Source organism: Leptonotus elevatus, chromosome 1 (assembly GCF_054856555.1).
Source record: "Leptonotus elevatus isolate MCC_2025b chromosome 1, RoL_Lele_1.0, whole genome shotgun sequence".
NCBI classification, from domain to species: Eukaryota; Metazoa; Chordata; class Actinopteri; order Syngnathiformes; family Syngnathidae; genus Leptonotus; species Leptonotus elevatus.
In genome coordinates, this window is record NC_141239.1 from 41904591 (window position 1) to 41931849 (window position 27259).

Sequence of the window (27259 nt, forward strand, 5' to 3'; positions counted from 1 at the left end):
TCACTTCTGAGTTTAAATGATTTATTTAGCTGGTTTCAATTATTTACAAAAACAAAACTGTACACACTTATAAAACACAAAGAACAGCAGTATGATGACAATAGTGATAAATTGGCACACGCACCACAAAAAACAATATAGTTGCTATTAAACATCCCAGCAAGCATGAAAGACTGGTAAATTAAAAACAATTAAATCCCTTCACCAGCATTTAGAACGGGGGACCAGCCCTTATTTTGTCATTAGAGATTCTTATTGATCAGTAAATATAATAAGCCACATCCAATGAACTTTTGATTGAACAGGTAATGTAGCACAATTCCAACATTTTCAAGGCGACAAGGAAAACAAAAATTACCAGTGACACCTACTGGCCACTTTTAAAACTGCCTGACTCCAAACAACTCTTCATTGTCATCTTATTTGTTAAAAAAAAGGTGTCTGTTGTGTGTAGCGGTGGAAGCCGTGTCAGTTTTTCTTTTCGTCGCCAGGCAGGAAGTAGGGGTTCTCGTGGCCTTGCACCAGGTACGAGTAACGCGAAGGGTTCTTATCTGTGAAGGTCTTCATTCCATCCGGGTTGAGATCATACGATCCGGACTGAAACGGCAGCGAGAGCAGTCGATGTGTTAGCTTCACATTGCGCACAAGCACAGCAGCAGAACACCGCAACTACACGACTAAGTAAGCTCACTCGCACCACCACCATTTGTTGAGATCCCGTCACCAAATCTGTACTCCACACTAAGACCACCAGGAGGGAGGAAACCTTACCTTTTTCCATCCTCTCTGCTTCGGAGAAAAGCCCTAAAGCGACACATCGGGAGTCAGGCCAAGCAGGGTGCATGGGCGGGAAACTAGCTACTAGCAGTACTTGCTACTACTAATGCTACCAAATAACATTGTTAAGAGTACATTTAAAAATTTACTGCAGAAAAGAATGATAGCAAAGTCTGAGGCTCAGAGAAAAACTTCTTAAAGGGGAAGTCAACCCCCAAAAATTATTTTTACAATAATATGTTCTATGCAGCCCCACTAGTCTAAATAGCTCCACAGTTTGAGGAAACACCTGCATGGTTGTTGGGATTTCCTTCTTCTTCAGATCGCGTAGGGCTCGGCAATGTATCGATTTGATCAAGTTTATCATTCAAGATGATGCTTTTTTTTTAAGACCCTGTAAGCTGAATTCAGATATTTGTACCATTGTAAGTTAGCTAGCTAGCTAGCTATGCCTACATTGCATAGTCATCTAGCATAGCCACTAAATTTAGTTAAAGAAGAAGTCAACCCAAATAATTTCGTTACAAAAATTTGTTCTATGCGATCCCACTAGTCTAAGTACAACATTCTGTTTAATATTGTGTTAGTGAATATGAGTTAAGCAGCAAAATTCAGCAGTTTTTTAAATCAATATCAGAAGGCGGCCATTTTACCACTTGCTGTCGAGTGAAAATTACATCACAGTTGCTCAGGGCTCAGGTGGCAAACAATCACAGCTCAGCTTCAGAAAACTGGTGAGCTGTGATTGGTTGTTGCTAAGCCCTGAGCAACTGTGATGTCATTTACACTCAACAGCAAGTGGCAAAATGGCCGCCTCCTGAGATGGATAAAAATGGCTGGATTTTGCTGCATAACTCTTGTTCCACAAATGTAATATTAATCAGAATGTCATGTTTAGACTAGTGAGGTCACATATAACATATTACAGTATTGTCAAGAAATGTTTAAGTTTGACTTGCTTTTTAAAAATCATAGTACAAAATACTTACTACAAATTACGATAGCAGATGATTAAGTTACTAATTGCAAGTATCATCATACTTTGCCAACAATAACACAATTATTATAATATACAATATTGTCTCGATACTTAACCCAAATTATGGAGAGTATCACAATACGATATCATGCTTTTTCAAAGTTGCAGATAGTATCAAGATACTGTTATCGCGATACTTTGAAAACAATATTCAATATTACAGCATTTGATGGATATTGTGCTAAAGTTACCACGAGTAGCCTGAAACACGAGTACCACAATACAGTATTGTCATAATACTTTGTGAATGACATCACAATACTATCATCATGATACTTTCCCAGTTAGTTAGATAGTATCACAATATTATATCATGCTGCTTTGCCAATATATATTTACTGTTTGTTACATACAATATGTTCCTAATGCGTCACAATACAATATCGTCATACTTTGCCAAAGTTATAGATAGTATCATGACACGATATTATGGTGATACTTTGTCAACAATATCAATAGTATGGCAATATAATACAATGTTTTGCTAATGATACGGGTAGTGACAGCATTGTGAGCGTCACATGACCAAACTCAGAAAACAGGTGAGTCGTGAGGTTCACAATGCGAGCCTGAGGGCACGTTGACGTCAATTTCAGTTGACTGCTGACCGTTGTGTTGTATAGGACAGAATGGCAGTGCCCTGAGATTGATTAAAGTGAACCGATTAATTTCCCTAATTCTTATTCTATTAACACAGTATTAATCAGAATACCATGTTTAGACAAGTGATGGCACAAAGAATATAATTATTTGTATTTATTTATTTGTATTATATTAACTTTGTATTGACTTCTCCTTTAATGACTAATTTATAATAATAATAATTTGTAAAGATATGGCTTTGTGGACATAACAGCATAATTTTTTTAATTGGTTTGCTTAAGAGGCCTCCTGAAAGTAAAGAATGCCACTCACCACACCGTTTCCATGATGCCGTTTGTCCATCTCCATGGCGGGCGCAGCGTCCCAGGTGGCGGCGGTGGTAGCGCGGGGAATAGGCGTGATGCCGACAGGCCACGGCTTGGTCAGCTCACCCACCGGGTACGGGCTGGCATCGCTCTGCTGAGTCTGGCTGCCAGAGCACCGCCGCCTGGTGTACATACAGAAGGTAATGATCATTTATTATCATGAGTATTTTTTATTTAAATATGTTTTTAAATTATGTTTTTCATAATACTTCAAGCTGACAATTAATTGCCCCTTGACATATAGCATGTGAAATATTTAGTTAATATGAATACAATTTTGATATATTGCTTAAGTGGGAAACATTAGGCTACACATTTCTGGATTTAAAATAGTACCCAAGACGTGTACTTTTGCTTTAATTCCTTGTACTGTAATTGTTTTTGTTTCATTTTATTCATTTTTCTCAGGTTTTAATTTCTGTATTGACAAAGTTTGACTAGGAAAAAAGCATCTGTAGAAATGGAAAATTATTTAGTATACTTAGAAGTTAATGTAATTTATTTTTAATTGCATTTATAAAATTTTATTTTTTTATATTGTATTATACATTTGTTTATTGTATTATATTATTCCATCCATCCATCCATTTTCTTAACCGCAAGTCCTCACAAGGGTCACGGGGGGCGCTGAAGCCTATCCCAGCTGGCTTTGGGCAGTAGGCAACCAGTTCAGGTACACCCTGAACTGGTTGCCAGCCAATCGCAGGGCACACAGAGACGAACAACCATCCACACTCACAATCACACCTATGGACAATTTGGAGTGTTCAATTAGCCTGCCATGCATGCCTTTGGAATGCGGGAGGAAACCGGAGAACCCGAAAAAACCCCACACAAGCACGGGGAGAAAAATGCAAACTCCACCCAGGAAGGCCGAAGCCCGGACTCGATCTCACGTCATCTGCACTGGAAGGCGGACGTGCTAACCAGTCAGCCACCGCGCCGCCCCGTATTATATTATTATTATATTTAAATTTGTCATATACAGAGTTGTGAATAACGGCGTTTAAACTAACGGCGTTAGGTAACTCCGTTTTTTTTTTTCCATTAACGGAGTAATCGATAGTGATGGGAAAATGAAGCTTCATGAAGCACTTGTAATATTTTTTTACTCCTCTAGATGCCACTCTTGGTTGAAAGATGCAGTGGAAATGTAATCAATTTCCTTTGCACTAGCCTTTATATTTAAACCAAGAGCACTATCTAGGGGAGTCAAAAAATATCACAAGTGCTTCACGAAGCTTCGTTTTCCCATCACTAGTAATCAAACTAATTATTCTCCCCATATTTGAAAAGCCTTTATCGTTATTGTATGAGAAATGCGTTGCGTTACAATTTATTTATTAGTTTCAAGGCTCAAAGTAAGCTTACAAGACGTGCGGTGACTGGCTCCTCAAATGTCATTTGCGCACAGTTAGAGGCACTGTAGTTGTCGGACCTCGTCACAATAAAAGTGCCTTGACAGCTGAAATGTGTAGTGACTTTTATTTTGGAGGTGCCGCAGGTAGCGTGTCAAGACGTGACGGATGTGTCGTCCTTCTTCCTTCTGTACCTTAAGGCTTAGCATATTTTATTTTATTTGATAACTTTGACAAGAGTGACATTAATAAAAAATAACAGTAGAGATTTGCAGAAAAACAGCCGCCATGAGGAGCGATTTGTTGATAATTCTGTTCCACCAAGAACCATATTGCGCTCTCCACAAGCACCAGAACAGCGATAAAGATACCGGTAAGTCATAGCAACACGCTCGCCTAGTGCAATTAATAGCGTCAATAATTGTATTTATCTTATTTCATGAGTACTAAACATGTGAAAAGTATTGAAAGAAATATGCTCACACTCATGAAGGCGATGGAGTGACATTTGCATGTGAATGATGCACGTTAAGCCTAGAGTTGGGCAGTATTTAAACGTGTAGAATAATAAACTGAAGATATATCACCATATTGAAAGTGTACAAAAGTATTAGTTTTTCAGAGAGATCAAGTGGAAGCTGATGATTTTGAGGAGTAAATGTAGTAGTAGTTATGGTAATGATTTTGGCCATGTTAGCATTAAGTAATGTATATTTTAATAGCATTGGCAATTTATTTGATCTATTGTTGATTATTTTAGCCAGCAACAATCAAAAAATGTCCGCGAAATCCTGGAGGGACTGGGTAGGACTGTCTACAAATTACCTATAGATGACAAATGTGCCACAAATCTCCATATATCCAGTATTTATTTTATTATTATTATTATTATTATGATTGATGTAGTAACTGGCAGTGGTAGAACATACACCACCACCACTCCAAATGTAATGAATTATTATTATTATTATTATTATTATTATATGTCATATTATGGAGTGAGGCATTTGTGTGACATAAATACTAAAATATAAAACACCCTACATAGCCTGGACGTAATTTGAATTCCTTGTATAAAAATATAATAATAATAATAATAATAATAATAATAATAATAATAATAATAATATATAAAATAAAAAACAAATTGTTTGATATACAAAAAAAATGTTTTTAGAAGGTAGTGAAAATAGTTAGTTTGTATGGTAACGAGTTACTTTTATATATGAATAAGTATAACTAATTACTTTTTTACAACACTGGTTATTTATTATAAGTTTGCATTATACTATCTATCTATCTATCTATCTATCTATCTATCTATCTATCTATCTATCTATCTATTTTTATATCTTCTATATTTTTTATTTATTTATTTATACTGTACTGATATTTTTTGTTTATTTAAAGCATCATTAGGTCCTTTGAAAGGTGCAAAATAAAGAAAAAGAAATATCATTAAACTTATACAACATAATTACACTTGACAATATAATCGCCTCTATATATTTCACAAAGTTTAATAAAAAAAAAATCTCATGGTCACAAATCAGTCCAAAAAGTACTATTTGGCTTTTTTGTTAAATAAAATAATCTTACAACTAGGCAACAAAAAATTGCATTTTATCTATTGACAATATTTATCTTATTCAAACATCAAAGTTCAATTGAATTACAAAATGTGCTGCAACACGATGGACAAAATATTGACAGATTTTGTAAATTAGGACGGCTTAGAACATATTTAGTCATTTGTTCAACGTCTTCATTTAGCTCATGTGCAGTGGACTAGAATGCCCCCTGGTTGTGAGTAATTGTACTACATTTTTTACAGTGTGTCAATACACTGAATGACATTCCAATGGACTCACCAACAGCAGTAGGAGAGCAAAGCCAAGATTAAGATAAGTAGAACTCCGCCGAGAACGCAGGAGACGACCACCACCGCCAGTAGAGATGCTGCCAACACACAATTTTGTTGTCACTCTTTGCTCATAACAACCCAAGAAATAACATCGTCACCCACAGTCTGAGCAGTTGAAGCCTGCGTATCCAAATGCACATCTGGAAGAGAGAGGCAAAATACATTTAATGAAATGTCCACAGGAAGGTTCCAGTATATTCAAAGTGTGCATTACATGTGTACAAGTAAAAATTATTGTCTCATTGTTTTTTGGTCCGGATTAAAACTCGTTAATTGATTTTTCATAAAGTAGTTGCTAACGTGGTTGGGAAAGTTAAAATTACAGCGACTAAATCACTAAGTTTGTACTCTATATTCACAGCCAACATAGCTGTGTGTGCAAAGAGTGCGACGTCAGCGATGACATGCTTTGAGCCACACAGGCTGCAAAGAAGAAAAAAAAACTAGAAAAAGGCCCTGACTAATAAATTTGAGTAGATGAAAATCAACTGGTGATCAAAAATACAACTTGCGTGAGTTTACTCACTTCTGACAGCGGTTGCCGACCACTTTCTGCCCGCTTGGACAAGCTGCAGACACACACACAAACATATTCATAAAAAAACACATACTTGACACGTGGTCATTCAAGTGGTGTCGTTGGTGTTTGGACCAGCTAAGCATTGTAGGTCAGACTGATTGAAGTTCAGTCCTCTTTGGTTGATACTTGCATGAAGTGAGTTCGGCCATCCCATCGCTCACTTGCAACAGCGCACCCAAATTTGGAAGTGCTGAAGTTGCAGCCTACCAAGAAGTAAAAAGTGAGACTTTTCCCACTGGTGTAAACCGCACCTCGACAAAATGTATCTTTAATTGCTGCAAAAGAAAGCCCAGTCTTTTGCTCATTTTAAAAAGGAAGAAGAGGAGACAAGATGCATCGTTCATCGTTGTTAAATGCACTGTACTGTATTTATCAAGGCTTCTTCCATTGTTCTCATGCCGTTGACCTGCAAATAAGTCCGCCAAAATAGCAGTAAATTGCTCTGTCATCCCCTTTCCCCTTCCCCCCTGAGAAATGCTTTCCAATTTCACGGCATACTGCTCTTGAAGAGAACTTTTTTTTATTATTCAAGGTGACTTGCGTTTGTGGCAGACTGTCGACCTACACTTGCACAGCGCCACCCAGTAATGCTCAACTCCGGGCTCCTCACCGCACATACCCAATGAATAAGGTTTACGATGATACATTTCACTTAGCTAAAATAATTGTGAAAAAGGCTTCAAGAGTCGCATGAAACTGTTGTCGATCCTACTGGTTGCATTGTCTTGTTGGAAGGACTGGTTGTTGTCTTTAATGTTGTATCATTATTGGTAGGACTGCTTGTTGGTAACAACATTGAACCTGTGTTAGTCAGTTTGTTTTTGTTGTTGGTGAGACCAGTTGTTGTCAATAATGTTGGATTGTAGTTGGTCAGATCGGTTGTTGTCAGTGGCGTTGTGTCACTGTTGGTTGGACGATCTACTATTGCTAGTGAGATTGATTGTCATTAAGGTTGTGTCGGTGTTGGTGAGATTGTTTTTTGCCCTAACGGTAGTCTTGTTGTTGGCAAGACTTGTTTTCATTGGGATTGTGTCGTTGGTGGTTAATACCGTTGTTGATCCGTCGTTTGTGGTTGTCAAGTTGTTATTGAAGTTGTGTCATTGTTGGTCAGACTGGCTGTTGTCATTGAGATTGTTAGTTGGTCCTGTTGTTGTTGTTAATTGGCTGTTGTTGGTCAGAGTGGTTGGTGTCATCATGGAGGTCTTGTTGTTGGACTTGTCAATGATGTAGTGTTCGTGGTAATAAGTTCATTTGTTGTTAAAGTTTTGCCGTTGTTAGTCAGAGCTGTTGTTGTTAATAACGTTGTATTTTAGTTGGCCAGATTGGTTGTTGTCAATAATGGCTGTTCTCAACAAATCTGTTGTTGTCACTAATGTGTCATTGTTGTCAAAATCAATGTCTTTACCCTTGCAGCTGGTGTTGGAGTACACAGTGGAGATGTAGCCAGCTTTGCAGGAGCAACCCACGCGACCGTTTGCGCTGCTGCACATTGTGGTGGCAGCGTCACAAGGAAGTGGAATCTGATCGCACAACTTAGTGCCTGTGAGAAAAACAAAATGTGAGAAAGTGGGGTCATCAGTTTAGCCGTCGTGGCCACTGGGTGGTGTTAGCTCACCGCTAAACGTCGCGTTGACCAGCAAGCCTTGGGAGCTGTTTCCGATGGCATCCTTGATGACCTGGTCAACTACTTCCTGAGAGTCCGCTGTGTTGTTGAAAATGTTGTTGATGGTGGCAATGACGCTACCTGGGCTGCGGGAAATGCAAAGAGTGAAAACTTTTTCTGACACCAGGCAGGGACCTTTTCCAGGGAAAACAACTCACGCAAGCTGCACCAGGTCAGAGCGGATGTATCCCTGTTGACCTGCAAAGGCACCACTGAGCTATCAAACAGAATGGAAATAACTGTTTAATACACAAAGAAAAACACCAAAGGGTTCCAATTTTGTGTGACATGCTAGCTGACCGAAGCAGAGATGTCTGCCGCTGTGTCCTGGAACGCTTTGGAGGACCTGTCCAACATTTCCTCGGTAAATGTCAAGGAGGTGAGGTGCAGCTCCCCAGGAAACACTTGAGCTGAAGAAGAAAACAAATAAGACACTACCACTGGCTTTTTACCACCATTTTTAAGTCTTGCTTACCGCGGATGCAACGGTCGCCCACTAAGAAGCTTCCGGACAGACACTGGCAAGTTCCGTTCAGGCAAACACTTTCAAGGGGACACTGTTCCGTGGGACAAACTAAGACAGATGAAAGAAGATGCATTCAAGATCCTCATATCCGACAATATGAAATCTAAATGGTACAAACCTATAATTGGACCCTTTGTGGGGCCAGGTGGGCTTTGAGTGGCTTTGTTGGCTGAAGTGAGGCCGTCTGTTGGTTTATGAGTGGTTTCTACATTGCAATGTTAAAAAACATGCAACACTCAATCTAAAGACAATTCACACAAATAAATGCCTTCGTTGTTGGAATACCTCCTGATGTTCCCGTCGAAGAGGCCGCACTGGTTGTGGTGACAATGGTGGACATCTCTGCACGGCTGGTAGGGGTAGCTGTAGTTGTGCCATTGTCAGACTGAGTGGCAGTTGTCATCCAAGTCGTTTTATCGATGGTGGGTTTGGTGTTGGTCCATGCAGCAGTTGTGCCATTGAAGGTCAGAGCTGGTGTTGAGCTGATGGTTGTCGAGCTGGTAGTTATTCCAGTTGTCATTAATGTTGCATCAGTGTCGGTTAGGCCAGTTGATGTCATCAAGATGGTCTCATCGGTTGGACCATTTGTTGTCATTGAGGTTGTTTCAATGTTGGTGGGACCGGCTGTTGTCATAAATGTTGTGTTGTTGGTCGCATCGATTGTCATCAGTAACGTTGTGTCGTTATTTGTCAGACTGATTGTTGTCATAGAGGTAGTGTCGGTGTTGGTCAGGCTGGTTGTCATTGAGGTTGTGTTGTTGGTCAGACCGGTTGTCATCAGTAACGTTGTGTCATTTTGGGCCACACTGGTTGTTGTCAATAACGTTGTGGATTTGCTGGTCAAACTGCTTATCATTGAGGTAATGGTGTTAGTTGGACTGATTGTTGTCGATGGTGTTGTGTCATCGTTGTTTAGGCTGGTAGTGGCTATGGATGTTGTGTCACTGTTGATCAAACTGGTTGTTGCAATCAAAGTTGTGCCATTATTGGTCAGCCTCGTTATCATCATTGTTGTCTTGTTTTTTGGATCAGTTGTTGTCATTGCATCTATTGTTGTCATTGAGATTGTGACATTGTTTTCTGGACCTGTTGTTGTCAACATGTCGTTGTTGGTCTGACTAGTTGATGAAATTGATGTTACGTAGTTGTTGGTTTGACCGGTTATTGCCGTTGACATCATGTCATTGTTGGTTGGACCAATTGTTGTTACAGAGGTTGCTTTGTTGTTGGCTGGGCCGGTTGTTGTCTTCCAGGTTGTGCCGTTGTAGCTCGTAGTCGTGAGTGTAAGTTGTGTGACTGTAGTTGTGGTGGGATTTTGATCTGTCGGGTCTGGCGGACGTGCTGTCACTGTGTTGCCGGTTCGACCTGTCGATGTTGGGATGCCACTAGTGAGTAAGTCAGTGATGGCGGTGTAGGGGTTTGTGACAGACAACGACTCATCTCTCGCGGTTGTCGTAAATGGATTGGCTGCGTATTGCGTAGAAGTCGTGTGGTTGCTAATTGGACCCAGCATTTCTGTTGTTGTGTTTTCGCCATCCCCGGATATTCCCTCGGCTGTGGCGGTAACGATGTCAAAGTCTATTGCCATCACTACAGTCCAAAAAAATTTGAAAAAGAGGGTTAATATTTTATAATGCAGTTATACATACAGTAAATACACACATATACATATACATACATACACAAATATACATACATACATATATATATACATACATACATATATACATACATACATACATATACATACATACACACACATATATATACATACATATACATACATACACATATATATACATACATATACATACATACACACACATATATATACATACATATATATACATACATATATATACACACACACATATATACACATATATATACATAAATACATATATATATACATACATATATATATACATACATATATACACATATATATATATACACATATATATATACATACATATATATATACATACATATATACACATATATATATATACACATATATATATACACATATATATATATACACACATATAATATTGTTAGGTAGTATCGATACTGTATCATAACAGAAAACCGTACGCTACATTACAATTTCAAAATGTTTCACCCAAAACTGCCATAGTTATTTGATGTATATTTATTGATACTGTTTGCGTCGTATCAACTACTTACAGCTGCATGAATTCCACTTACTTTATACGTAATCAGTTCTATCTGAACGCGGTTTTGTCCCCAAAAAATGTTAACATTCTTTTCTCCACAGTTGAAACTAATCTCTCCAGGAATGCATTGATATGAGGGAAAAATATGTCATTCCTAACACTGTAGCCAATTTTATCTCCCTTTTGTTGTCTGACATTCCTAAAAAAATATTTTTTATTATATTTTTTTAAATAAAACATGACTCAGGGGACATTAGAGGCAGAAATAACTTTTACGAAATTATCAGCATCCCGAAGACTCTGTCAAGACATCCAGATTGACATTTTCAAGTGGGAAGAAGGTTAAAGAAAAGGGATGCAAATCATTTGGCAAAAGGAGTGTCACTCCCTCCTCGAGGGGAAAGCTGCTTGTTATCAGACGTCTGTTCCCGGTTACATTGCGTTTACAGGGGGATGAAGCGGAAGTCGTCCGGCACCCTGATGGGTGCTCCAAGAGGCCGGAGGTCTTTAAGCCTGTTTACAGCTGTTCCTCAGCTACATACAATTATTCAGCATTCCAGGTTGCTGCTGGCCATTGGGAAAATGATAGTGACGTCCTTTATTGCAAAAAATAAATAAATAAAAAATTAGCAAAGGAGAGAGGTATCACCTGCTACCAGACCTCACTGATTGATTATTTTCTGTAAGTGAAGCATTAGTTGTTTTGACTTGGAGAACAAAAGGATCAACATAAAATATATGTGATAATTTTGTGCATTTGTCTGCAAAGTCATTAACTGTCAAAAATCAACATACACAGTTAAAGGCTCTTGATTAATTTACGCCACTTTATGCATCGTCATTCAACACTGACAAAAACCAGTGGGCATACTTAAAGCATACACACATTATTAGGCGAGGTTGAAGGGATGTTTTTTGTTTGTTTGTTTTATTCGCACAGCCCAAAACTCATTCAGATAAATGCAGACACTGGAGAAAGCAATGCTATGCCATCCATATTGTAAGTGGGATCTTGTCCTGAATATTGTCCTGGCATGCGTTATCCACAGAGGTTGGAGAGATTTTTGGGGGGTTTTGTTTCCAAAACTAAAACTAAACAGTAAGCCACGTTACATCACTAACTAAAATACCAGGAATGTTCTTGAACTTCCTATGATTTATTGGATCCACCATTATTTCTCACAATGTCACATGCTAAATTACCCAGAATGCCATTGTCTGGGGACCATTATAGCTGCATTTCCAAATAAAGTACCAGGACAAAACAGTCGTACCTTGATTTATGAGTGCACCATTTTACAAGTTGGCAGAGTTTCAGAGTAATTTCTTGGTTTGCGTTTACTTGTAAACCAAAATTTGAGGTTCCAGTGGATTAAAGTACCAGTGTGTAAAAGAGCGTCTGCCTGCAAGTATAATGACAACATGGCCGCCACGTCACATCACATGATGATGCTCTTGTCTAGGTTATGATTTAAAGGCGGCGCGCTAATCTGGGATTGGATGACCAGTGATGGAGATTAAGGCAAAACCTCTTAAACTACATCCAGCCATGCTCCCACTCATTTACACATTAGACCGGTCGTGCTCTCGCAAGTCTATGCTGTCTCAGTCAGCATATGTGAAAGGGGCCATGGGGGTGTTGAAGGTTATTACATTTCACGCAGAGACTGCTTTCTACATTCTTTCCATTCAAGGAGTTATCGCATTTTATCCTTTATTTCGCACATAGTCCTTTCATGTGTCAGTGTTTGACTGGTCAAGTAGTGAGTGAGGTCGTTATGGTAACAGCAGGTCTCACGGACACATGACATAAGTCAACATTTGTGTGTTTGCTCATGTGTGCAGAGGTGTGTGTATGTGCGTTATCAGCACCTTTCATCTCAATATAATGGTCATAGTGGAACATTGAGTGCGTGCTGGCTGCAATAAAAAGGCAGCGCAGCAGGAGGAAGAAGTGGAATAAAACGTAATCACTTGCTTTAAAACAAGTTCTTTTATTGTGTTGTAAATTTAGAAACTTCTGTCCAAAATGTTTATCTTTGCGCCCTGAATAAGTTCATGCCTATGCTGTCATACATCAACTTCATCTTCACTGAACCAATAATTACAACGAGCCATACTTTATTTATTAATTAATAATTATAGTTTGTAATTATTGCTCTATTGAGTTTTACAGTATGCTGTATATTTATATCTACACAAATTCTAGTATACATATATACGAATAACTTTGATTTTTGTGAAATCCACAAATGCATAATAAGCTCTATACTGGATCATTAATATTACAGTACACAACACCTACAAACTAGTACGTACCTCACAAAAACCTCCTGTTTAATTATTTGTATTATTTTGTGCATTCCATAAATGAATAATTGCTATTAATAATAAGAATAGGTATTTTATTATTATTATTATTACAAAATTAATCTAATTAATTTCATGCTTTGTAAATAATTATTCAATTTCTAACTAATCGATTTTAATCTCATATCAGCTAAAAGTCCCAAATAAAGAATTTGAATTTTTGGACATTAGGGGAAATTCTTTGTTACACAAGGTACAAATCACTGCGTTCTTTTTAATAGTCCTGTCCTTTGTTCTTATTATAAATAAACTTTCTGTTCAAAGGTCCAAGTAAGTTTGCTTCGCTGTCCTGTGTCGCACGACGTACATGTCTGCTGTCACCCTGCTTTTGATTAGTGGCGCAGGTAAGAAGTGACATGCCACTGCAGCCTACGGGTCACTCAATGGGCCAAATTTCAAATGCTTGCGCAGATTTCACTTCATGGAACCTGACTAAATTAATCCACAGGCGTCATTAGCATCCATAAAGCAATGGTCATTGCCTAGTTGGCCAAAAGGGCAGCCAACTCTATTGCTATTGAAATTAGAAACGCCAAATAGTAGATCTGACCACACCTGTGTTTGGATGTTAATCCAAAACTCACTAAAACACTTGGAGATTTGCAAATAAATGGTGAGACTAATCCAGCCACTGGGCTGCCCTTTGGGTATTCTATGTAGAAAAGCCAGATGGTTTGGCTGTGGAACCTCTAGCGTTAACTTATAATATTGTTAAAAAAAAAATGTTTTATTTGCACCACAATTAATTAATCTAATCTAATTAATTAATTATTATTATTATTAAGTATAATATCGCTATAGTGTAGTATAATATAGTTATATATAGTTTGAAGGTGTTGTGTACTGTAATATTAATGATGACAGCCATAAACTAAGAACATTGAGTAGAGTAGAGGGCAGCCAACTTGCAGTAATTAAGAGTGTGTTGTCTGTGTGGGTTTATCCTACTGCAGATTATCTCTGCAGACACAAAAGGGATGACTGGGTCAAAGGTGGTCTGCAAACACACACTCAGAAGGACGCGGATCAGAAAGGTCCGGCTTTTGCCCACATTGAGAGCACTTCAACCTAAAAAGCACGTTTCATACAAACAATGACACTACTGTGGCGTGTTCATCCCGCTGGAGGGACTGTCCCTTCTACTTCCTGTCATGACCGAACCCTTGTCACAAGCCTCTTTCAGGCAGCGAGCCCAAAAAACAGGGAGCTGTAACAGATTACTACGCATTTATATGGAACCCAGAGAAGGTGGAATACAACCTTAACTGTGAAATGAACAACTGCTTTCAACACAATATGACTGTAATGTGTTTTCTCCAAGCTTGATTTACCTTGGCATGGAAGATGTTATTCTTTTGCTTCTACACCGCTGCACTAGCAGTGGCCAAAGAGGTAGCAGAAAAACAAGATCTTCCATGTCAACAATTTGGACATAAAAAAACAACTCCAACAAAAAAAACACACACACACACAAACTTTTTTAGGTAACGAGAAATACCCCCCCCCCCCCTCTAAGAAATCTATGAACAGGTGAATTTGTGAACGCCAAACTGCGAATATCCAATGTACAGTACAGTATACTCGTGTCAATGCTGTTTGTCGCATGTGCACATTTTCAATATGTCATGTGACTCTCAGCAGGACTTCATAAAATGGCATCAGGAGGCTTTTATGGAGTCGCTTCAGGGGATGGGTACACCTTTAATTAGCGGTGGTGGGGTGGGTTGGGTCCTAAAAGCAGAGGGATGGAGGACATGTCTCTCATTAATGTAGTGCTTTTCAAATAGGGGTTGGACCCCCTGGTGGGGTGTGGGGGCATGGTGCGATGCCATGGGGGAGGGGGGGGGGCGAGTGTGACAAAGAGCATGTTTTTCTTTTCCCCTTGTACTATAAAGTGTAATTGCACATCCACCACAGTAGGTGGCACTGGCGTTCTCATTCAGAGAGTACGCAAGGAATATTAGCTCCTCTGGATAGGTGTACTGACAAATGATACTATTTATAGCTGCAGCGGAGAGTTGGGGTGGTGCAAAATAATTTATTTTTCGTGGAAGGGGGGGGGGGGGAATTGGGGGGATGTAACAAAAAATAACTGAGGAAGCACTGCATTAAGTGCATAAAGACTTTTGGAGGACCAAAGTGAAATTCTAATTTTGGTTTTAATGCAATTTATTGGGATAAGAACTTTCAAATGGCACTTAAAAAAAAGATGACTGCAGCTGTAACAACATACTATTGGTATACATAAAGATTAAACGTAGAAAGCAATAAATAATACAATCCAAAATACTACTACTTCTACTAATAATATACCAATTAAAACGTAAATTAAGTGTTATATTTGAATGAAATGTTTCACATTTTCAATAAAAGTTGGTGTTTTAAACAATATTTTGTTTTTGAAGAATGTCTTAAAATAAAATGTGTCTTTATCAAAATTGAAAGCCATAATCGCATTATCGTGTAGCCATCCATCTATTTTCTTAACCGCTTATTCCTCACAAGGGTACTCAATATCAGCGAGCACCCAAATGTACAGTATTATATGTACAATGTACAAGAGTGGTATCACTTGCAGCCCAACTAAATACACAACTGTCTACCAAAAGTTTCGAGATCCGGGGTAAAGTTCCTGCTGTGGAAATAAAGCCTTATGTGCGGCTGAACAGATGGCCGCGTCGCACGACCTCTGCAGGTATCATATCCAATTAAAACTGGGCCAAGTACAACGTAGGATTTAGCGTCCTCTTGCACTCTAATCCACACAAATGGACGCACACAAAACAACAGAACAGCTCGAGCGTGATGGTAAAAAGGAGGAAATTGAAGTCATGATTGCCTGGTGCAGAGGAACGGGAAGTAAAGATGAATAGCTAGCAGCACAATGAAACATACAAGGCGTGCACGAGAACACCAGAGGCTCTCACTAAACCAGAATGCGTAACCGAGAGGAGGTCGCCACTTCAGGCACCCTCGGTCACACCTCGGTTGGGACACGCCATAAAGGGGCGACACCCTGCAGCACATAATGCAATGTGATGAGCGTCCGTCCTATAAGGGTCACCTATCAACTTTAGTTTGCTTTATGTTGTTCAAAAAAGCTGGGAAGAATGCCAAAATAAATTAGCCGTACCATTTTTGGGCATTATGTCAGTATAGCAGTTTTAGCTAAATATTGGCGCTAAGCCCTGTTTAAACATTAACGCCAAGTTTATTGACTAAATCGTCAACAGTCAGGACACCCTTCCATCACCGTCAATCCGTCAATATTTCAAGCCAAACGGCCTTGTAATGTCAATCCATCATTCCCTCAGCGAAACGAGCAGCCGCCATGGCATTGGTCGTTGACGGACTGACGGACCTTCAGTCAATATTTTTCCCAGGAACTCCATGAGCTTGGCATTACTGACACCAAGTTTTAGAAACAGCGCACTGCACAATATTTTTTCAAAGTTATTGTTCGTCAGACCAAGTACCATCATAGTTTCATGACATAAAATTCCAAACATTAAAAATACAAGCAGGAACATATCTAAGTAAAATGCGGGTTCTATAATTGTGAAGAAGTAAGAGTCATTGTGCTTTGTAGACATTGAAATGCCATCAATTGCAGTGTGTAAAATGGAGATGACTGATTGGCTGTCAGCTCGCAAATGCAAATCATTCCTCCTCTGGGCGAAGAGCTCCGCAGGCCGATGACGTCACGCTGCGGCAACTCCAATGGGACAAACTGCATTACATCCCATTAAATAAGAGTGATGTGCTCGTTTATTAGTTCAATTTGTTTGTTGAATTCACCAGGAACCTTTGTCTCCATGCAGTAAAGATAATGACAATTAACTGAACTTTGATTTATGTTTTTGATATTTATTTTTTATGAAATAGAAAAAAAAGATGTACTCAGGCAGGTTACTGGAGGGGAAAAAAAGTATCAGCTGCATTTCCTGTCTAACAGCCAATCACAGTGATTGTCACCAACATCAATTTGCATAAAAAGCAAAATGACAAAGAATCTCTTAATACTTAATCATTTTAATCACCACTTTTTTTTACTTTAAGTTTGATCCCGCTTGCACCATGAATGTGCTAACAAGATTGTGTACACGTTTTTGACTTGATGCATTTCACTTGATGACTGTGTACCGCACAACAAACAATGACCTCCCAGCCATGTTCCTTACTCGTCATGATGTAAAGGTAATGATCTTGGGACTGGTAGTTCCTTAAATTGACCGTCACTAATCACACTTGCTATGGTGTTACAATGTGACAAAATGCAGGTGGGGATAATTTACAGCATGTTAATTGCATAACATGATTGCAACACTGTTTGCTGTTCTTCCAAACAGAGCTTGAAAGACATTCAATGTCTTTTTATTAAAAATACACAGTGGATTCACATTTGTTGTAGCATTTTATTAATCAGAGTAGCTCTTGCGTAGTCCCAGGAAAGAAGTGGCAAAATGGGACGTCTATCATTGACGGATTGAAGATTACATTGACGGGCAGAAACCCCCTTTCGTCAATGCTGAGTTTTTCAAGTTTCCCGTCAATCGTCAACAAAATGGGCATCCGTCATTGACGGATTAACGGACCTTCCGTGAAAGTTGACGGAATGCCCAACTCTGTATAAAACAAGTTACTAAATAACAAAGTAGTAGAAACGTGTAGAAACATTTCTGTCGGGCAATGTCAAGCACAAAAATGCAATAGCATTTCTGGTATCAAATAAATAAACCATTCATTTAAAAAAAGCATGACACCCTTTATGCCACTTTACCTGAGTCGCAAGTGACATATTACAATAGGTTCATGGCTGTGCATTTATGATCTTAAACTGGATAACAAGGAATAAGACAAATATTCTTTATACTACTGGAAGTTTTGTGAATCTTCTACAATAGACACCTCAAGAGAAAACAAATATTTCCATCATTTGACCCCCCCCCCCCCCCCCCCAAAAAACAAAAACAAAACACGTATAAAATATTGCCACTTGTAATACTACACTAGCTGTGCCTTTACTGGGCAAAACTCATAAACACTTGTGGGAATATATTCATTTATGTTGATGATGTAACGCATGATGGTAGCAGCATAATGAATTTTGTCGGGCATTTTGATGGGCAAAATTACAGGGAAAGGCATAGGCAAAGGGTAAAAAAGTGGAAGGTCTCAAGTTTAGTACAGTACGTTCCGTGCAGAAGTTAGATGCAGCCTTTTTATACTTGGCTTACATGCCCCCGGTGTAAGTTGATATTCTCCCAGGCTACAGCAGGCAGTGAAGAGAGTCATATGAAAAACACTTCACCACAATAGAAGTAGAAAGCTACTATTAATTTATTTATTTATTTGCCCAAAAACTATCCACAACAACAGTCGGTGAACAGTCTACATACATTTAACAAAATAAATGAAAACAACGAATCGAGCAGTGGAAAACGCTGTTATTTACAACAGCTTTGTTCATTCCGCGCTGACCGTATGCGTAGGTTACAAATTGTCGACTCATAAGTGCACAGTACAGAAAATGTGGGCAATGCCGTCGCCGCAACGAGGGGTGTGGTTGCTGAAATTAGGGATGGCTTGATACTATTTCCTATCCGGTATCGATATTGACACTGCAGCCTTGAGTAAAGATAGACCAATATGCTTTTTTGAGGGCCGATACCGATTATTGGCAGTCAGGGAGGCCGCTAACCGATATTTGAAGCCCGGTATACATTTGCAGAAAAAAAAAAATTGTGTCAATTTTTAATAATAAAATTATAATAAAAACTCCAGCACTTGACTTCTTAAATACCTTTAAGCACATGTTTAATAAATAGATTTTGTGATTTGCAACATGTTAAAGGGTTTTTAGATCTTAGAAAATAGACAACTTTGTTTTAAAATTCTGACAGAAAGTGCATTGAGCCCCTAGGCTCAGCATTATGTCTTATAAAGTTAAATGAAAACAAATATCTTATTAAAATTTACTATAGTCAATAAGTTTGCAAAAAAATAAATATAACTAAAATGTTCAATGTTCATCTTTGACTTATCTTTGTTTTAAAGTTCTAAAACAAAAAGTGTATCCTCAACGCAGCTACTGGCCAGGTGAGCAATGAATGTTTGATCAACGCAGCTGTCTTCTCTCCTTTGCTTTTTGTGGGTGTTCCGTCATTTTTGTGTGCCCCATATGCCGCTGCAGTCTTCACCATACTGGTTTTCTGTGGTAAAAAGTAGTGAAACAACAATGAGTGACGTACACTTGGAGTGTTTGCCATTAGCTTCTGCACCAACTATAATGTGGCTTACACACACAGACACATACAGGATTGCACATCCACTTGCTCACTGCCTACTTTTATCAATATTTCCTAACCGTTAGCCCGAACGCTAATTCCCAAATGTCCGCTAATTCGCGAGCTATCAGTTAGCTCGCGAGCTAAGCGTTCACACGCACGATAACTCCCAAATAGCTGCTAATTCGCGAGCTAGCGCATTGTCATAGCGGGGGCAGTTTTATATAGTTTATTTAATACACAAGGTAGATAGGAAGTTTAACTTACCTCTTAAACTCCACACCGGCCCGGTGGTCCTTCTGCATTCAATTTTGTCTTCTGCATTTGAGTGTCTAGAGAAGAACCAAGCTTTCGCTGCTAATACATAGTATTCACATGACATCACCTATCGACCCAGCAGGCCTTTCGTGGGGCAAACGACCAGCAAGACCAAATGCTGAGGAGCGCTCGTGCTGCTTACTACAAGTTACTTTGATTCATTAATTTGTTCATTCATTCCAGATTTTCACGCACCGCTTCACAATGGTGCACACGTGTGCCGTTAACGGGTGCAAAATTGGGCGAACAAAGATGTGAAATGAAACTTCTAGATAGTATTCACATTGTGTGCCGGTCCATGGAATGTCGAATGGGAACGGCAAAGTGTCCGGAATTACAAATATACATCAAAATAATTTCCAACCGACAAAGTCTACCAAAGTGTGTTCTGACCATTTTGATTAAGGTTAGTGTCATTGTAAGATGGTAAAAATGCTTTTACCATAATGTGATTCTGATATATGTGAGCCGCTAGCTGTGGCTAGCTCTGGCTAAAAATTTATTTGTGGTCAAGATGTTCGATTTTGAGATCTCTCCAAATACCCTCCTTAAGGTCTATTATTTTCCTTTCCTAGCAGCCCAAAAGTTGTTTTTAAAGTGTATGAAAATAAGTGATGAATCAACAATGTTGTTGTTTTCGTTGTAACATGCTAGCGCTAGTAGCTAGCTCGTTCGGGGGAACTAGCTACTTGGTTTAAAATTAACCCGAGATTCTTCACCTCGAATTCACAATTGATAAATGCACATAGCAACCAATAAAATCCGACAGTACAGAAGACGCAATAATGTCCGTGTCTTGAGAGCCATCCTACCTTAGAGCATACGTTTTCAAGTTGTCCGGTGCGGGCAGTATCGGCAAATGTTTGTAATCCACTAATCAAACGTGTCAACATGTACCGATGCAAAGAGTGTTGAGCTAAATCTTCTGCATACGTCTTGCTTACACAAGTAAAGTTAGAGGAACCTGGGGGTGACATTCGTCAATAACAAAATAACATTCGGTGTAAACTCAATAGAAGCAAAGCTGACTTCACGGGAACGTTGACCGACCATAAAATTGTAATTTGAAACATGGTGCAAATTTGTATTTTATTTTATACTTAATGCCCTTTATATGAACAGCTATAATGTTAGAAAATTCTGCAAAAGAACGTTTCAAATTGTTTCATAAAAATAAAAATAAAAACTAAATACAGTACTTGATTATTGTGAGAGCGCCACCAGCTGTAATGAAATTACAAAAATCATGCAGTGAAGAAAAAGGTTGGTAACTAGCACAGACAATTTCAGGAAAAGTGGGGGTCGATGCAGTGTTTCTTTGTTGAGCATAAAGGCACCCCAACATCTTATTTGCACACATAAGTGGCAGTGCACCAACAATAGAACCTCAAAAGTCATGACTCAACGAGACATGCTGAGCCAACAACATTTTTGAAGAAACTCACTGAAGTTTAAGAACTGTTAATAATTACCTTTGAGAGGACTTTTTTTTGTGTGGAATACCTGATGTGGCCCAACCTCACCCAGATCCAGAATTTAAGTTTTAGACCCCTGACGTAAATATTATGAAATAAAGATGAAATTCTGAACATTTGTCTGATATTCATCTTTTAAAAAAACAAAGGAATTACTTGCCGTTCTAATACTTTTGGACGGGACGGTATATGGACTGCATAACTTTTCTTTCTTTTTCAATTTGAAAAAGTTTTACTCCTGTCAAAACTTAATCCTACTAAAATGGTTAATATAGTATCTAACTGTAGTTCTAACCTGTGTCTTTTATGAGCTGTTATCCGCAGGTGTCGGCACGGTGTCATTTATTTTGCTATGCTGCATACAAGCATCCTTGTGTACTAGACACAATCAGTAACCTGTTCCTATTAGCACAATAGAATAATAGGTTTGTGTTCAACTAAACAGCAGCCTGTTTAGATTCCACACTGAGTACGCACATTTGTCAAAAAGATTGAGATGATCATTATTTCAGAGTATACCTTTTTGTTGACACTTTGGTTCAGTGAGATTTTTTCTTTTGTGAAATATGTGCCTTGGCTCAATAAAACACTGCTTGAGAAATACTGCCTTAAACTACCAGTATGTGATATTAGTTTATGGGTTGTTAAGGGGAAGCGTACTTTGGTTGTTGTTTTTTATTTTATTTTTCTAGAATTTGTTACCTTTTATTAATATTAATGGTCCAGACATTAGTTAACAGGGATGGGCAATTATGTAAAAAAAAACATTTAAACAATTATTTTTGACTGGTATTGAAATTATGATTAGTTTAAAAAAAAAGCAACAAAGTAAAATAATATATTAAGCAACTCTTGTGAGGAAGAAGCGGTTAAGAAAATGGATGGATGGATGGAAGATAATAGCAAAAAAAAAGAAAAGAAAAATACTTATATTGCCACTCACTAAGACTGCCTAACTTGAATACATCTGCGGTGTTTTCACGTTTTTTTTTCTGCCTCTACAGTGAAAATTCTACCGTGTTTGCCAATATGTGTGAAAGAAGCGCTACATGTGCTAAGAAAAAGACTTAATTTTCTCTTATAAGGTATATTTCCAGGTGATACCCAAAGATTCTTCTGCTTCATGTTGTCAGGACCATCAACAACCAAGTGAATGTAAAGCCCATCAGGTATAAATTCACTACGACATGTAAACCTAACCTCTGTGAGTCACAATTCACGATATTGAGATAATATCATTTGAGTGGTTGAGTTTGCTCTTTGAGAGGCTATCATTACGCCATACAGGGATTCTAGCGTAAAACACGCACTGATAGCAGTGTTTTTAGTTAAATAATAAGTTTAAATAAGATTGCTGCCCTCTGGCTTCAGCCACGAGGGGTCTATTGGCAATCCAGTCATATGCATACTGTAAATCAGTGGATTGAGCCCCATTAAATAATATAACTCATTTTTCACAGATTGGGAAAAATATGTGTTTGAGCATAGCTACAATACTTGTATGAATGTGTTCTTAGAGTTTGTGTGTGAACATTTGTTGTTTGAAAGAATATCACCCCCACTTCCCGTTAGCATGCCAATGGGATTTTTTATTTTATTGAGTTTGCATCCGCACTTGTGATGTTTTAAAAACGAAGCATGTGCTGGACTTATCTATACAATGTGTGAAATCATTTTTGTTGTGTGTTTGGTTTTACAGTAAACTACAACCAGGATGTCATTAAAGAGTTTAAAGCACACTCGGGGAGAGCAGAATCACATGTTCGCTGCGCAAGCAACATGGTGGAGTCAGGGTACTTTCTCAATGTTGGGAACTTGCAAGCACACCACGCCGTTCGGCACATGAATTATTTTTCTTCGATTATAATGTTTTCAAGATCGAGAGAAGCTAAAACCGAAATCACAATTAAATTCTGATAACTGCCCAGCCCTATGAGTTGATGCAACTAAATTATATCATTTGTAAAAACTTTTTTTATTGTCACTTTTATGTACCAAAAAGTAGTGATGGGAAAATGAAGCTTCATGAAGCACTTGTAATATTTTTTTACTCCTCAAGATGCCACTCTTGGTTGAAAGATGCAGTGGAAATGTAGTCAATTTCCTTTGCACTAGCCTTTATATTTAAACCAAGAGCACTATCTCGGGGAGTCAAAAAATATCACAAGTGCTTCACGAAGCTTCGTTTTCCCATCACTACCAAAAAGCTTCCATGTGTACTATGCAGCTTGCGTCCTGGAATTATAAAAAACAATTTTACAACCTGATTAACCTGGAAACCAGACTCATCACTTTACCAGCAAGTGAGTCTGGGCACAATCGCAATGAAGCGCATTTCTGAGGCGAGGCCAACCTGACCAAACTGATATTGAAAAGAGCCAATCAGCGACGAGAGGATGTGACGTCATGAAAGCATGTATGTGTTGAAGCGTTGTAAACACACGGACGTACATGATATTCATATCTAAGTCGGTGAGTCAACAGTAGCGGTGGGCGTTTACGGAGTAAATTTAACATGGCTACTTGAAAAGAGACAATAGTAAATGACTTACGTTGTTGTTGCGGTAAAAACGTGATGATTCGTGTGATAATATACTTTTGGTGCTGAAGAGTGAGTGACATTACTCACAAAGAATACATCACAGCAAATAAACAAATTTGATTTGCCCGGCCATTTTGAGCCAGGCCAAATCGTGGTCAAAGGCAGCCTTTCCAGACTCACTTTCGGTCTTTTAACAAAGTGGGTGTGGCTTGCCAAGCTACAACTTGACAGTATGATGCAGGCACGTGCAGAGGGGGGAGGGGCTATGGATGCCCGCGCACATGCCCTTTTGGCACTGATGCCCAAAGTGCCCCTTTGTCCTTTTTTTTTTTGGTGTGTGTTTGCAAGTCATTTTGTTGCCTTTCAAAACCAAAATTCAACAACATAATTTACATAAATTAAATTATTATTATGATATCTTTAGTCACGAGATGACGTCATACTACGCGACGTGCTCTCATTCGAAGCCAGGTTGCTCGCCACTGCACCTGCTGTCGGTAAATTGGTTGCTCCTTTTAGTCTCACTCACAGTAAGCAGACATAGAATTGATGCTAATCATGTAAACACGATAGTTCCATGTTTTCTTGTACTTTCAAACGGCTGACAAGCGCTAGGAGCACGCAGCTCTGGTGCAACTATTGCGAGCAGTACGAGTCTTAGCCCGCTGTACAAAAAAATTGACGACCTCAATGTGAAAAATAGAAGGAACACTTTCAGTAGGTGTTTGTAACTTTTTTCTCTTAGAATAGTTTTGTGGCATGTACTCAATGATAGCTGAATTGAAAAATACTTAAAAATATATGTGGAAATTGCTACATGATCTTTGTTTTTTATTTTAACCGACAGCTCGTTTTTGTGGGGTAAGTGGTCAGATTGAGGTCCTAATAAGAAACAAGTAGCAGTGTTTTCAGAAATTAGCGGGACAATGAAGAACCAAAAAATAATAATCACAGCGTTTCTCAAAAACAAACCATCTCGCTTGCCTAGATGTGGCAGTTAATTGTTGAGTACAGTTGCAACAACTAAAGATTGACTATCTTCACATACAGAGTAATGAACGTGCTACACACTCTAGCATTTTACATAAATTTTTTTATTTATTTAATTTGTTGTTCATAATTGATTATTATGCACAAATTTTAAAACAAGTTTTTTTAGTGGGTGATTGTCATCAACCTGGCAACAGCCAGATTGATATTGTAATTCACTCAAGGGAGTTCTCCACAATATCAATCTGGGACTGCTCCACGGTGATTTGCTCGGGACATTCTGTACAATACTTGGAGCTGATTGGACGATGCGGCATCTTGTACACGTTCGTTTTGACCCATCACGGCCATGGATGAAAATGTCGTCTTCTTTCTCGTTAAGGGGGGAATGGGGGAAACAACTTTACCAGGTAAAAATGCATGACGCGCCTCTCGCTGTTCAACATTCAACAAGGAATCGGAGCTGGCTTCCTGGTTTCGTCACAGCTGCATATCACACCCCAAATGCAATGTCGCTCTGTGATTGGGCCGGACTCGGTACAAGATGTATTCTCTGGAGTTTGTGAACTCACAAATAGCGCAAGAATTCAGCTTATAGAGCAAGGTTAGATTTTCATTGGCATTGCAGACAAATAACAGTTTAATCATGTGTGATTTATTGTTTATCCATTATTTCAATTGAGAATTTTACAATTGATTTTTTTTTCACATGCACGCACACACATATATACACACATACAATCACACGCCCTCTATCAATTTTTCATCACCCCCAGCTCCCTGCCCCACACAGCGGCTCGGTGGTCGCAAGCGTTCAAAGTTATAACCCTAAGTGAGTGGACAGTGCAGGAACATTATCATGTGCCCCTTTTCTTTTTCTTTTTTTTACTTTGAGCACCTGCCTCTCCGAAGGTCATTGCGCGCCCCTGGTATGATGTCAGATATTTATCACGTTTACAGTACTACTACTTTGAATCAGTGCTTCCCAGGTGTACCGCAGGAAATTATCCAGTTTTACTTAGTTGGTCCAAACGTTATCATTTACTTCATATAATGTATCTTTGTTCCTCTAAACCAGTGGTCCATGGCCCAGCCGCAAAGATAGATTGTTAAAAATAAAAGTTGGGTATTTTCCGCATGGATATCTGCTACAATAACAAGATAATGAGCTATATTTTAGGAAAATCACTGACTTCTTTTACCTTTTACAATATGTGATTTTTTAACACGTCACAATGTTTATTTCATAAATATGGAGCTTTTAGTTTGTGAAAGACAATATGCTAGGTCAATCTTCCACAAGAAAGCAGAACTGTGTATCAACCTGTTGCCTATGCCATACATGTGAAACTTCAGGCATGATAACCCCAATCAGTCTGCCACATATTTTTTTTGTGGTACACTAAAGCATTAAAGTGTCTACTCCACGTTTCTTTCTAAAAAAATTTTTTTTTTCCATTTTCCAGGAACTGTGTATGAAAAGTGCATTTTCTTCCCTTTATCAGATTTCTCCAACCAAATCCATTCTTACCACAAATGGAACAATATTTATTAGGCGTTAGGATGGTTCAATTTAAAGTGGAAGTGATGCTACATTTACAGTAGCTGATTGATGGCCTTCGCTAAAAATTAATTTTACACCCCTGACATAACATAATACCTTATGTTCAACTAAACACGCCCCAATTTCACACTGTTAAGTAAATTGGGATCACCTTGTCACTTGTTTTGTTTTTTATAGTGTCCCTACGAGACTTTCCTAACGTGAAATACACGTGCCTTGTCTAAAAAAAACAAACGAACAAACAAAAAAGGTTAAACTACTTGGTATTAGTTTATGAGGTGAACAGTACCCACTATAGTTGAGGCAAACACATAGAAAGCACATGAACTTGACATTAAAAAAAGAAAGAATTAAATAAAGAAAATAAGAAAATTTCAACATGAAACGTCGTGGCTTACGTCAGTCAGCAAGGAGAACCCAAAAAGTTTACTCACCCATGGCCGCGACAAGGAGCGAGCTGAACACATGCAGGCGGTGAAGCGGCATGGTTCCGGTGGTGGTGAGCTTGTGCCGGCGTGTAACGGTACCGACGCGAGGCCGAGAAGTCTCCGAGTGCGTGCTACAGGTGCTTCTCTCAGACAGTCGGAGGAGGCTGCTCAGTGCTCCGGGGCACAGCCTCTCCCCCCGCAGGAGTATTATAGGCTTTGCTGGTGCGCCTCCCGATTGGACGGCTGCCGCTGTCAATCATCGTTACCCGT

General features: G+C 38.8%; 1 protein-coding gene across 2 annotated transcripts; it reads right to left on the reverse strand.

Annotated features, from left to right (window-relative positions):
• On the reverse strand, positions 1-27196 carry LOC147182248 (uncharacterized). 2 transcript variants are annotated; one of them, XM_086059256.1, is made up of 14 exons: positions 26996-27196; positions 9121-10425; positions 8954-9040; positions 8785-8883; positions 8610-8719; positions 8468-8526; positions 8262-8395; positions 8052-8186; positions 6593-6635; positions 6169-6206; positions 6014-6101; positions 2732-2906; positions 772-804; positions 1-597 (listed from the first exon to the last, which is right to left on the reverse strand). In XM_086059256.1, exons 1-14 carry the CDS (start codon positions 27045-27047, stop codon positions 469-471), a joined length of 2487 nt encoding a protein of 828 aa, XP_085915382.1. In that variant the 5' UTR covers positions 27048-27196; the 3' UTR covers positions 1-468. The 2 variants fall into 2 exon arrangements, with proteins under 2 accessions (XP_085915382.1, XP_085915390.1); XM_086059264.1 differs by lacking the exon at positions 772-804.
• Between the last annotated feature and the right edge of the window lie 63 nt (positions 27197-27259).

Coding starts and splice junctions, on each gene's coding strand:
- LOC147182248 (XM_086059256.1), bottom strand. CDS start 27,047: ATGCCGCTTCACCGCCTGCATGTGTTCAGCTCGCTCCTTGTCGCGGCC. Junction 10,426..26,995: donor GCTCCTTGTCGCGGCCATGG/GTGAGTAAACTT, acceptor TTTGGACTGTAG/TGATGGCAATAGACTTTGAC. Junction 8,720..8,784: donor GGGCGACCGTTGCATCCGCG/GTAAGCAAGACT, acceptor TTTCTTCTTCAG/CTCAAGTGTTTCCTGGGGAG.